Consider the following 13,619-nt stretch of genomic DNA (forward strand, 5'->3'; position numbering starts at 1 on the left):
GATGCCTACCACCACTCTCGGCTAATTTTTGTATTTTTAGTAGAGACAGGGTTTTACCATGTTGGCCAGGCTGGTCTCAAACTCCTGACCTCAGGTGATCCACCCGCCTTGACCTCCCAAAGTGTTGGGATTACAGGCATGAGCCACTCTGCCGGGCCTTGATAACATTTTAAAACGTTTCTATCAGGACTTGGAAAAGAGTAGATGCTTAATAAAAGGTAATTATGGCTGGGTGCAGTGGTTCATGCCTATAATCCCAACACTTTGGGAGGCCAAAGTGGGAAGGTTGCTTGAGCCCAGGAGTTCAAGACCAGCCTAGGCAACATGGCAAGACCTCCATCTCTACAAAAATAAAAAAATAATTAGCTGGGCATGGTGGCATGGGCCCATGGTCCCACCCACCTACTTGGGAGGCTGAGGTGGGAGGATTGCTTGAGCCTAGGAGGTTGAGGCTGCAGTGAGCCATGTTTGCACTACTGCATTCCCTCTGGGGTGACAAAGTGAGACCCTGTCTTAAAAAAAAAAAAAAAGGCCAGGCGCGGTGGCTCACGCCTGTAATCCCAGCACTTCTGGAGGCCGAGGTGGGCGGATCACGAGGTCAGGAGATCGAGACCATCCTGGCTAATATGGTGAAACCCCATCTCTACTAAAAATACAAAAAATTAGCTGGGCGTGGTGGTGGGCGCCTGTAGTCACAGCTACTCAGGAGGCTGAGGCGGGAGAATGGTGTAAACCCAGGAGGTGGAGCTTGCAGTGAGCCGAGATCGCGCCACTGCACTCCAGCCTGGGTGACAGAGTGAGACTCTGTCTCAAAAAAAAAAAAGGGGGGTAAAGGTAACTATTATTGGAGCCACTATTCTTATCCTTATGTTGTTAATGTTGTTATTACATTATTTTATTTCAGGGCCAGAAGGAGAGCTAGGTGGAGGGAAGTGTCATTCACTTGGTCAAACAATCTATTAGATGAAAACAAACAAGCAAACAAACAATCTGCTAGACTGCCCCAAATAGATCCATCTAAGCAGGGGAGAATCTGAAAACAGGCAATTACAATACCATGTTAAGTACTATGGTAGAGTATTGCACAAGGTGTTTTGCAACTTTATCGGAAGAATCAATAACTCATAGACACAGCAAAAGTTTTGCAGAGGAGGTAGCTCTTTCTTTCAAATCAGTCTATGTTTCCAGGAAGTAGAAAATACTGCTTGCTGGAGGCAGACAGAATACAAGTGAGCCCAGTCTGTGCTCCTCACCTAAGGGCCTTGCTACTGATCTGCAGCCCCTCTTGCTCCTCAAGGCCTCTCTCAACTCCCACACAGCCCTGCTAGCCAGCCTTGCCCTAGAATACCCCCTCCTGGGCCACCTGGTGGTGAACATCCTGGACTCTGCTGTGGCTTGATGCGGCTGAGTCATAAGACCTTTCTTTTTATTGCTAAGCTCTAATGGAAGCCTTCTGGTCAGAAGCAATGCCCCAGGTCTACCTTGTGGGGAAGGTCTAATGACGACAGATCACTGCTTCTCCCCGCAGGGCTGGATGAGCATGGATGTGGTGGCGAGATGGGGGAGAAGCACCCACGGGAGCATCTTCATTTCTTCCTATATAGGCGCCAGTTCTGGGCAGGCAAGACTTCCCAGGGGTGGACAGAAAGAACAGACCCTCCCCAACCCGCAATTCCCAGGGGAAGACATCTCCCTCCCAAGTCAGCCTCCAATGCCGCACTTTCCCATCTGGCCGTGGCCCAAACCAGCCTACCAGCTCGCTAGTGACCACATTTTCCAAACCAAAACTCAGGACGCATGATCTGGCAAAGAATTTCTGGCTAGCTTCCAAATGCAAGAGGCAAAACCCTTTCCACTTGAGAATCTCTACGATAATCTGCGTCGTTAAAGGTGACATTAAGTCGGAAAGCTTGAAATTCAGGGTCTCTTCTTTCTCACTTTCTCAACTCAAGCGTTTTCTTTTTCTTTCTTTTCTTTTCTTTTTTTTTTGAGATGGAGTCTCATTCTGTCGCCCAGGTTGGAGTGCAGTGGCGTGATCTCGGCTCACTGCAAACTCCGCCTGCCGGGTTCAAGTGAGTCTCCTGCCTCAAGCTCCCGAGTAGCTGGGATTACGGCCCTCCTTCCGGGCGCGCGCCACCATGCCCGGCTAATTTTTGTATTTTTAGCAGAGACAGGGTTTCACTATTTTGGCCAGGCTGGTCTCGAACTCCTGACCTCGTGATCTGCCCTCCTCGGCCTCCCAAAGTGCTGGATTACAGGCATGAGCCACCGCGCCTGGCCCTTCTCAAGCGTTTTCATACGTTATTATCGATATGTGAAAGAGCCCATGAGGTAGCTGATTATTATTTCCATTTAATAGTTGATAATACTTAGAAGGAATCACTTACCCAAGATCCTACATCCTGAAAGTCTGAATTTTGGCTTGTCAGGGACAGTTCTTAGGGTGGGTGTGTGTCTTGTGGGCAGAGTTGGGCGTGGCGTATTAATATCTTTGACGAAGATGCACACGCCATTCATTTGGGGCCTCAGGAAGGGCAGCCAAGAACTGAGCTGCCCAGGTTCCCACTTCTGAGTTGGAAATCCCCAAGCACAGGACGTGGTGGCCACCCCGTCCCATCAGGATCTGACCCCAGGCCTGATGGCCTAGGAGCGAGAAAGAACCCTTCGACCTTGCGGGTCACACCTAGGCTGCAGGCCCTCGACCCAGCCCAGGTGCGGATGGGCGGGGCGCAGCGTGGGCGAGCGACTCCCCAGGCCACGTTCTGCCTTCCCTCCCCGATCACATGGACTCGCCTTCCGTAGCCGGGAGTGCGGAGCGGAACGAACCACGAGGAGGAGGAGCGGGGGAGGCGCCCAGGGCAGTGGGTCAGCGCCCCGCGGGGCAGGTGGGCGGGCCCAACTGCCCGCGAGCCGGCCGGGCAGCCAGTCAGCGAACGCGGAGGGCGGGCCGGCGGCCCCGCGCGCCGCGCCCCGCAGCGCCCCCTGAGGGGCGGCGGCGGGAGCTGGTTCCGGCTGCGCGCGCAGCGGTGGTGGCGGCGGCGCGATCGGCCGGGCTGTAACCGTCGTCCGTCCGGGAGCGGCTGGAGCGGCAGCGGCGGCGGGGCACGGCGCGAGGCGACGCCACAGGGCAGCGGCGGCAGCGGAGGCAGCGGCGGCAGCAGGAGACGCAGCGGCGGCCGCAGCAGCAGCAGCAAGACGGACTCGTGGAGACGCGCCGCCGCCGCCGCCGCCGGGCCGGGCCGGGTGTCGCGCGCCGAGGCTGGGGGGGAGTCGTCGCCGCCGCCGCCACCGCTACCGCCGCCGCCGCCGCCGCCGAGGTGACTGAGGAGAGAGGCGCCTCCTCGCTCCCGCCACCGCCGGACTTCAATGCCCAGTCCCCAGCTCGCCAGCGTGAGTGCGCCCCTCCCGGGCGGCCCCCGCGCCGGCGCCGGGGGCCTCGGGGAAGGGGAGGGCGGGAGGCCCCGCAGCCATTAGTGCAGGCCGGAGACACGTCCCCGGAAGGAGGGCCGGGCCGGGGCGGGGGAGCGAGGGTGGGTGAGCGAGGGGCGGGCTCGTGTGTGTGGAAGGGAGAGAGCTGTGCGAGCGTGGGGGAGAGTGAGTTGGTGAAGGGAGGGCCTGTGAGTGGGGGACAGGGCTGAGTGTCCGTGTGAGGAGGTGGGGGGAGTGGGAGCGCGTCGGGGGTCAGTGTCGATGTTGGGGGAATGCGGGTGAGGGCAGGGGAGGGTATGGGTGTGTGGGGAGCGTGTGGGCATGAGGGGTGCTGGTAGAATGAGTGAGTAAATGGGGGAGGAGAGAATTGAGTGTGGTAAAGAGCGGGTGAGTGTGGGGGGAGAACGTGGTGTGTGTCGGTGAGAAGGTGCGTGGCAGAGGCGGGAGTGTGGCAGGGTGTGCCGGCGTGTGTCCAGTGTGTGAGCAGGCATCCTGGAGGCCCTTCCCCTTGGTCTTTGTGTGTGGCGATAGTGAACCCTGGTGTGTTGGGTTAGGGAGTTCTTTCCGGGAGCGTCTTGTCCCCGGGTCCTCAGGTTCAAGTATGAGGAAAGGGGGTATAAGTCTCTTCCAGCGGCACTATGATCTTCTGGCTCTGGGATTTTAATTTTTTTCCCCAAGAAAGGATGTGATGTGTTTTTTTGTTGTTGTTCTATACATTTTTTTCTCCCACGTTTCATGACTTCAAAGTAAATTTTCAAATTTGTCAATGATGCCATCCTATCCTAGTCTGGGGCCCCTGAGAGCTAACGAAAAGAAGTTTGTTGCTCAAGATCCTACACTCTGGCCTGTAGAGTGTTCAGGAGCATGAACTTTTGTAAAGCCCTGCTAGTTTTTCAGGTGAAGAGTATTTTATTGTTAGGTAAATTGAACTGTAGTCTGGTTTATTATTTCCTGGAATTTGTCAAGAAATTAGCAGTGACTAGCAATTCTAGTGTCACTGTAGGCATTCAGCAAATGTTTGTCTGTCCGGAGTCACCAAACTACAACCACTGCTGAGTTGGAATGTGGTACTTGCTGTCATGCTCTGTAGTAGAGAGTAGTTTCAGAGGGAAGTGAGTGAAGTTATGCTTTGCTGAGTGTGCAAAAGGAAATTAAGGATGCAGAATGACACATTATCGGGGCTTCAGAATCACTTGCCAGCACACCATTGTATTGGTGAAGATGGTGAGAAGTTGTTTGCTGGTATTCTGATCTTGGCATTTTTAAGTTTCATAATGAACGGACTAATTATTGTCATGGACTTTTCCCATTCTTGTGTTGTAAAAGTAGGGATTCTTGAAGAGTAGTACCTTGATAGGGATTTTACACATTGATATAATCTTAAAAATGATGTTATCTTAAAAGTAATGTCTTCTAGAAGTTGGTAGTCTTTCACTTGATCTTAGCCAAAAGGCCGAGAAGCGATAGAAGTTGGTAGTTTTTCAATATAAGCAAAGAGTAGTATGGTCCTTTTGTTTGTTTGTTTGTTTGTTTTTGAGATGGAGTCTCGCTCTGTTTGTTGCCCAGGGTTCCCAGGTTCAAATGATCTTCCCGCCTCAGCCTCCCAAGTAGCTGGGAATACAAGTGTGTGCCACCACACCCGGCTAATTTTCATATTTTTAGTAGAGACGGGGTTTCACCATGTTGGCCAGGCTGGTCTCGAACTCCTGACCTCCACTAATCCACCTGCCTTGGCCTCCCACAGTGCTGGGGATTAACAGGCGAGGGTGGTCCTTTTGATAGTGAACATAATAGAATTACAGGCAAAATCACTGGTGTGTAATTAAAAGTTAGAAATTATATTTTTTGGCTGGGCAAGCTGGCTCATGCCTGTAATGCTAGCACTTTGGGAGGCTGAGGCAGGAGGATCGCTTGAGCCCAGGAGTTCGAGACCAGCCTGGGCAACATGGTGACTCCATTTCTACAGAAAATACAAAAGTTAGGCGTGGTAGTGTGTGCCTGTAGTTCCAGCTATCCAGGAGGCTGAGGTGAGAGGATCTTGTGAGTCCAGGAAGTCAAGGCTGCAGTGAGCCAGTGAGACCCTCTCTCAAAAAAAATAAGAAGAAAGAAATAGTAAATAGTGTTGTTACTATTTAGTGAGGGAAGGAATTAATTAGTATTAATTTCCTCCTGTGCTACAGGTGCTTTTTATATTCATTTAATTCTCACAACTACAAGAAAGGTGGTATCTTCATTTGCATCCATTTAGCTTATTTTGAATCACTTCTATTTGCCAGGCACTAGGGATACAGTGATGAGCTCCCATGGATTTACAGTGGTGAGGAGAAGAGATACAGAAACTCAAAAGGTTAAGTAACTTGTCCCAGGTCACACAGATAATAATTAGTGCTGGATTAAAAATCCAGGTCTTTGACTCTAAAGCCCTTGATTTTTCCAATACATCATACTACTCTCTCAATAGCTCCTCTTATATTGAGGTTTCTCATCCACCTGATGGCCTAGCAGCTTGTACTTAGGAGAGCTGTTGAAACTAATGGAGAAGGCTGGAGGCAAGTGGATCATTTAGGAGATGCTGACTGGAGGCTCTTTGGGGCCTAAGCTAGGCTTTTATGTGGGAGGAGATTCTGCCTTGAAACTCTCTTGGGGCCCCAGGGTGTGTGCTTTGAGACAGTTTTTATGAGACACCTGGGATATGTCTGCGTGAGGGAAGTCTGATTAAAGAAATGCAGCAGCGTTTTATGTTTTTTATTTTTTGGAAAAAGAGGAGAGTATATTTATTGGGGCCAAGAGTGAACTAGAACTTACCACTGTATCAAAGTTTCTCTGTTGAGCTGTGTGGGACACTTAAATCAGAAGAAGTGAGAAAATACATGTGAAAGCACTTTGTTAATTATAAATTGAACTACGGATTCAAAGTATTATTATCACTAAGATCTTTCTACTAAGGCAACAGATTTTGTAGCTGGAAAAGGCTGGCATTTTAGAACACCTTTATAGATGAAAAATAGTTTCGAACTGCTGAACGGGGTATTTTCTGACTCAGAACAGCAAAAGTCAGGCCACTCCCTCTGTGAGTCAGTCAAGTAAAATTTAATTTGAACGAACCAAATTTATAGGCAGAAACCATTTACAACATCATTGAACTTTGTAGCACTAGGAAGAGTAAATGTTTGAATACTTTTGTGTATAGCTTTAAAAAACAGTATGAGAGCCCCATATATAGTTGACTTGAAAAAAGTTTCAAACAAGGTAAATTGGATTTATTTTTCTTTAGAATTAACTTTTTATTCATTTTGTCCTATAAAGGTAGTATTTCCTTATGCAGTAATTAAGGAACACTTTACAATTTGCAGACACAAAGTTGAAATTTAGTAGGGATTTATTTTACAGGATTTGACTATACTTTTTCCTTTTTGTTGTAATGTGGGGGTTGGTAACCACTGAAGCCTAGAAAACGAATGTATTTACAAATAAGATGCAGAGGAGCAGGTGCATACATTTTTAGCTATTGCTCTTCGTCTTGGAAGAATGAAGCTTAAGTTTTTGTGAAACTTAAGTTTGGTTGATTTATTTGGGTGCTATTCCATCAGCTATATTTGTTGAATAGAAGATGGGATCTTTAAAATTTTGAGTAAGAATCAGGATCCATAGTTTTTTTTTTTAAGATGGAGTTTTGCCCTTGTTGCCCAGGCTGGAGTGCAGTGGTGCAATCTTGGCTCACTGCAGCCTGCGCCTCCTGGGTTCAAGTGATTCTCCTGCCTCAGCCTCCTGAATAGCTGGATTACAGGCACACGCCACCACGCCCGACTAATTTTTTGTATTTTTAGTGGAGATGAGGGTTCATAACGTTGGCCAGGCTGGTCTTGAACTCCTGACTTCAGGTGATCTACCCGCCTCGGCCTCCCAAAGTGCAGGGATTACAGGAATGATCCACCGTGTGGCCCAGGATCCATAGTTTTAACATGGTGGACTTAGCTATGTTTATTGAATAGGGTGACGGTATAGATCTTGGGGTACTGGTAAAGTTCAATATTACACTTTCAGGGTTTAGGTTTCCACATTCCTTTCTTATGCCAACTCATGTATTGTCTCATTTAAAACTCAATAATCTTGTAAGTAGTATTCTTTTAGCTTTACAGATAAGGAAATTTATTTATAGATTGATTGTTGTTGGGGTTTTTTTTTCCCCCAGAGTCTTACTCTGTTGCCCAGGCTGGAGTGCAGTGGTGCAACCTCAGCTCACTGCAGCCTCCACCTCCTAGGTTTAAGCGATTGTCCTGCCTCAGCTGGGATTATAGGCGTGCGCCACCACGCCCAACTAATTTTCGTATTTTTAGTAGAGACAGGGTTTCGCTATGTTGCCCAGGCTGGTCCCGAACCCCTGAGCTCAGGCGCGAGCTGCTGGCCTCGGCCTCCCAAAGTGCCGGGATTTGATTATTAAATCCCAGGTTTTACAATCTAAGTTAAAGATTATCAATAAATAGATAGCAGTGAATAATTTTTTTTTTTTCCTTTTAGGGGCTTAAAGTACTTAAATCTGTGTTGAACAGTGGATGCCACCAATTATAATTACTTTGGGAGATGGTGATTTGAGTCTCTTAATCTGTGAAATATTAGAAAAGTCTTGGCTAGGCACAGTGGCTCATTTTGGGAGGCAGACACGGGGGGACCACTTGAGGCCAGGAGTTCGAGACCAGCCTGGGCAACACAGAGACAGCATCTCTACAAAAAATACAAAAACTAGCCAGCATAGTGGTATGAACCTGTAGTTCCAGCTACTCAGGAGGCTGAAGTGGAAGGATCACTGGAGCCTGGGAGGTCAAGGCTGAAGTGAGCCGAGACTATGCCACTACAGTCTAGCCTGGGAGACAGAGGGAGACCCTGTCTCAAAAAAAAAAAAAAAAAGAAAAAATCTTTCCACCATTTTCATCTTTTGAACTATTACTACGTATAGAGGTGTCAGTTAGCTTTCTCTCATTATCCTTTGTTTTATTGGCTGAACCTCATTCGATGGGCTCCCTTGAGTCCCTGGCCACTGTCTTGGCACATGAAGCCTTTTAGGTTGCTTAGTGTAGAGCTGAGGTGCATATTGTTTGAAAATCTTTTTGCTCTTTGGAGTGGTAGAGGTCTAGGCTCAACCAGAAACTGTCAGTACCCTAGCACCTCCATAAAAGAAGCTGCACAGCAATGCTGGCTGTCTGCTTTCCACAGTTCCCCATTGTGGAGTTACCAGGACTTAAGTGAGAGAATGACTCGTTTCCTGCACTGTTTGTTCAGTCAGTGTAGATTTACAGGACACCGAAATCTTTCCCAGAAAAATGACTGTGAGGAGTTGACAGATTATACGGATATTTTTTATGTGACTTGAATACAGATGGTTTTTGTTTGCCTATACTGATTTTCTTGCCCACAGGTTGTGTTAACACAGCATCCACTTCATTTTAAGTGGCCTAAACTAAATTTCATCATTTGAATATAAATTTACTTTACACAATGTTGGCTTTTTAAATTGTTGAGAATTTTGAGATTAGGCTTTTTTGCGACCCTTTCTTTGCTAGTTGAGCCTGGTTTGAAAAAATATTTTGAACATTACAACAGTCTTTACCTTTAGAGAAGTGGTGTATTTAATTCCTCTCATAGTATTTTTTATTTGAACTTTTAGTCTTCTCAAGACATTAATTCTTTTGGCATAAAATGTACACATGATATATTTGTTTTAGCAGATCAGATAAATTACTTTATGTTTTTATTTCTGCAGTGGCCAGATATGTTGGCTGTTAACTAATGTATTGTTTGACAAGAATTCAAATTCACAATCAGGTCTGTTTTCTTCCAGTTGTCCTTTAGTTTTTGTTTAAATTTGACCATCTTTTTATTTTCCCCACTGTTTTACAGGAAACATTCACTAGGTTGTATCACCACAGTATTTGTAAATTGGATTTATATACAAATGTTGATATTTGTTGTTTTTAGTAGCAGAACAAATTGTTGTGTATTGTATTTTCCATTATTGGTGAAAAGCCTTTCATTAGGGAATGGAGTGACTGGTTAGTGCAGAAGGATATGAGTCACCAGCAGGATTTGTCAGCAAATAGAGAAGGATATGATGGAGAAACAATAGATTCTAGTGACATTATTTTCATTCCACATGTGTGGTTACAAACAAGTTTCCTTTTGGTAATTAGTTTAAATTATGCAAATTGGGTCTTTCTGGGTGAAAAGTACTTTAAATATAAAGTACAGGCTATATTCTCAATTGTTTTCTTAGATTGGATCTTCATTTGGAGGTCATCAACGGGTAGAATTTAGTTAAACTCGTTATCTGTTGACTACGATTTAGTAAGTTGAAAGAAAATTTTTGTTAAGCTTTTTGGTAATTACGGAGCTGCTTGCTCAGTAGATCAGAGGAGGCCCATAAATATGGCAATGTTTGCTCTTTTCCTCAGTGAGCAAAGAGTTGCTCTCTTACCACTACTCTGCTTTGAAATTCCTAAGAGCTTTTATTGCCTTTGAATTGGTCTGAAATTCTCAGCCCGGTCAAGGCTTCTCCAGAGTTATCTAACCAAAGACTAAGCACCTTTCTCAAGTCACACTACCGTGGTTCCTTCACTGTTTCTACCAGTTTTCTATTATAAAAGTTTTACCTTTCTTCAGAAGTCTTAATCCTACTCCATTCTTCTCACGCTTACTTTGTATCTTTAAAATTTGTGGTGGTAATATGAAAACTTAATACCAATCAAGCATTTTTCACCCACGTTGATTCTTCTAGGAGCTTGATCCTGGATAGTGTTTGTATGATGTGCACACGTCTCTGCAAATGCTTGTTCGAAGATTGGCTGTGCTGCATTTTGGTATAATTGAGAGGTGACATATTGTCCCTCATCTCAGTAAACATTTGGAGGAAGAGGACGAGAAAGATTGAATTTTGCATTCTTTAATTGGGAAGAAAAGGAAGGTGAATCCATGTTGAACTGAGCTAGTGAGTAAACAATAACTTCTTGACATGGCATTATGGAGTTATTTCACCATTTTTATTTCATGTTAATATGTAGTATGAAATATTTACTTTCACTGTGTGGTTTTTAAAGATCGTTAATGTTACTGTGTTTTGTGAAAGGATGCCATTATTGGACAATTAGTGGATAGACAGTACATTTTAAAAGGCCACCAGCAGCTTCAAATAGAATGATTTGGATTCTTGACTGTTTATCTTGTATTGTACTCAGTACACATATGTCTGTGAACTATAATGTAATTTATAAAAAGCAAGTTTAGGAGAGGAAGTGAAGTGTAACTTGTTACCCAGTTATAGGGGAAACTTGGATCAGAGTGCCTGAACAGCAGAAACATTTCTGGGGCTCAAACAAAATAATTTATGCTGACAAGATGTATTTTGGGATGTTTTTATTCTGTGTCTTGTCCATAGAGAGTTTCCCTCCCTCTCTTTGGGGGTTAATACTGGAACAGGACCTTTAAATACGCTCAATACATTTGACAAAATGGGGAAATGAAAAGAGTTAAGTTGACCCAAAAACTAGTAAGTTCTGAGAGATGGTATATTTTAAATAATGTGAACAGTAGCCTGAAAGTTTTTGCTTTGCATGCTACTCCTGTGCTGTAGGTTATTTTGAAAGGTGATTCAAATAACCTTTCCCAAGTATCTATTTTGCAACCTCAGGGAACTTGCAGCTGTTACAGTCATTTTAACTGTCCTGATATAGCTCAGAAAACATTTCAGTGTGGTGTTGACAGGCTGAATCCAGGTGTTCTTTTGGATTTTTACTACTGAATTTGCTTTATTACAATTGAAGTTCAGAATCTTAAATTACTTATTAATGAAATTATTGATTCAATGGTTCTTGGGTTAATGTATGTATAGTGATGTTGGAAACTAAATTAAAATGATTAAGACTTAAATTGTTCTCTGGAAAAATTAGCCTTTTGAGATTAAAGAAAGAAGGATGGGAGGAGGAAATAAAACAAATGTTAGGATTTAACTTTCTGGGGAAGCAACTGAATTGGAGATAGTTCCTATTCTTAAGAAGGTTATCAAAGTTATTTAGGAAAAGAATGTGCTTAAACTTTATAATGAAGGGGCTTGGGAGTCTTAAAATGCACATAAACTAAAGTCTTTAAACATAAACCCCATAGAAAAGATAGCCATGATACTTTTGTCACAAAAGTATGGATGAATAGAATCCATTTAGTAAAACTATTTAATGTGATTTTTAAAAGATTAACTGAAAACAATTAGATTAATACTCAATATTAGGATTGTGCTGTTAGGATTTTTTAATGTTATTACCAGTGCTATTCAAATACTTTTTAAAGAGAAAGTCGGCGTTGGCCATAGTGCTGTTAACCTGCATTTAAATTTTATTTATGAAAGGAAAAATACCAATTTTAGACAAGAGATTCATTTTGAGAATTGGAAATCTTTAGAGGAAAAATGGAGTACAAAATTGTAAAGTAAATATTTTTAAGTGTGGCCTGAAAATATTTAATTCAATTTTTGTCTTATAGTTATTTGTAGAGGTAGAAATTACTAGAAAAGGACAACTGTTAATCACTGGGGTACATGCACATCTAAAACCACTCCCTTTTCATTTTGGTGGGAACAGGGCCCACAGGACTTCAGTGAATAACTGTCACTGTTCTCAGAAGCAGGTGCGATTGTTGACTAATTGCTTCCCTTATCTTTCTGAGTGGCTGGCCATGTATCTTCTACTGGTTTTGAAATGTTAAGACATTTTCCCACCATCAAGGTCATGATTTCTTTTTGTAGAACTGATTATTGATTTCTGTACTGGAACTTGAGTCTCAAGTTCCCTCCTTAAATGAGGAAGTGGAAAAGTGGGAATAACCAAGGGAGTAACTATGAAATTTTTTTTTTGTTTTTTTTGAGACAGTTTCACTCTGTCACCCAGGCTGGAGTACAGTGGCACCATCTTGGCTCACTGCAACCTCCGCCTCCCAGGTTCAAGCAATTCTCCTGCTTCAGCCTGCTGAGCTGGGACTGCAGGCATGCGCCACAACGCCTGGCTAGTTTTTGTATTTTTGGTAGAGACAGGGTTTTGCCATGTTGGCCAGGCTGGTCTTGAACTCCTGACCTCAGATGATCTGCCCGTCTTTGCCTTCCAAAGTGCTGGGATTACAGGCGTAAGCCACCGCGCCTGGCCAAAAAATTTTTTTTAACAGTAAAAAAGCATCTTGTTTTTGGCTTATTCACTGACATTTTGGATCCTTATTTGTATAGAATTGAATTGATACCGCTTTTTCAACTTCCTAGGACTGTAGTTATTGTGGGTAAGGAGGGATATTAATATATTGTATATAATTATATTATGGTATATATTATATTTTATTATATTTATATATTATAATATACGTTATATTGTATATAATATAATATAATTATTATAATATAATATTATATTAATTTAAATCTAAGTTTCAAGGAGCTAGATTATTCTATTTTAGTTTGATAAATGGAACAGTAGAGGGATAAAGGTAGGTAGTGCAGAGGATAGGATAGAACTGTTGTTCTATCTACTTGATTTGGGAGTAGGTCATAAGAGATGAATAAATTTTCAGTTTGAGACCAGTTAATCAGAAGATGAGTGTTTACTAATTAAACACTTTACTAATTAAAGGTGAGGTTTTTTTAGTTTACAAGTTTTCAGACAGTTTTTTCCCCCAAGTGGTCAAAATACTAGGTACAGTAGCATTTTACAGAGGAATTTCCCTACTACTTTGATGGTTGAGAAGATTTTACAATCTATTTTCTGAAGAGTCTCTGAATATTAAGTTGGACTCCACAAGTTCTGTAGTTACTCAGAGCCTTGACTGTTTTTCATAAACTCTATATCCAGTCTGTGGACAAATCCCACATCAAAGTGTATCTTGAAACTGACCCCTTCTTATCTTCCCTACTGCTGTTACCCTGGTCTAAGCTACCATTATATCTACTTGTCTCCTTGCTTCCACCCTTACCATTTTTGTAATGTTTCCACATAGCAGATAGAGTGATCCTTTGTAAAACCTAAGTTGTCACTCTTTTTTTCTCTCCTTTTTCAGCTTTTATGTTAGGTTCAGCGTTTACATGTGCCAGGTTTGTTACATGGATAAATTGAATGTCGCTCGGATTTGGTGTACAAATGATTTTGTCACCTCGTCACCAGCTAGCGAGC

General features: G+C 43.7%; 1 protein-coding gene across 1 annotated transcript in view; it reads right to left on the reverse strand.

Annotated features, from left to right (window-relative positions):
* LOC129006597 (uncharacterized) overlaps positions 1–11,780 on the reverse strand; it is a 71,784-nt gene extending 60,004 nt beyond the window's left edge. The window contains exons 1-2 of the mRNA XM_054436481.2: positions 11,752–11,780; positions 2,388–3,435 (exon numbers count right to left, since the gene is read on the reverse strand). Of these exons, the coding sequence (XP_054292456.1) occupies positions 2,526–3,435; positions 11,752–11,780 (939 nt within the window). The 3' untranslated portion in view covers positions 2,388–2,525. The remainder of the gene's footprint in view (positions 1–2,387; positions 3,436–11,751) is intronic.
* Between the last annotated feature and the right edge of the window lie 1,839 nt (positions 11,781–13,619).

Source organism: Pongo pygmaeus, chromosome 1 (genome assembly GCF_028885625.2).
Source record: "Pongo pygmaeus isolate AG05252 chromosome 1, NHGRI_mPonPyg2-v2.0_pri, whole genome shotgun sequence".
In the NCBI taxonomy this organism is placed as follows: domain Eukaryota; kingdom Metazoa; phylum Chordata; class Mammalia; order Primates; family Hominidae; genus Pongo; species Pongo pygmaeus.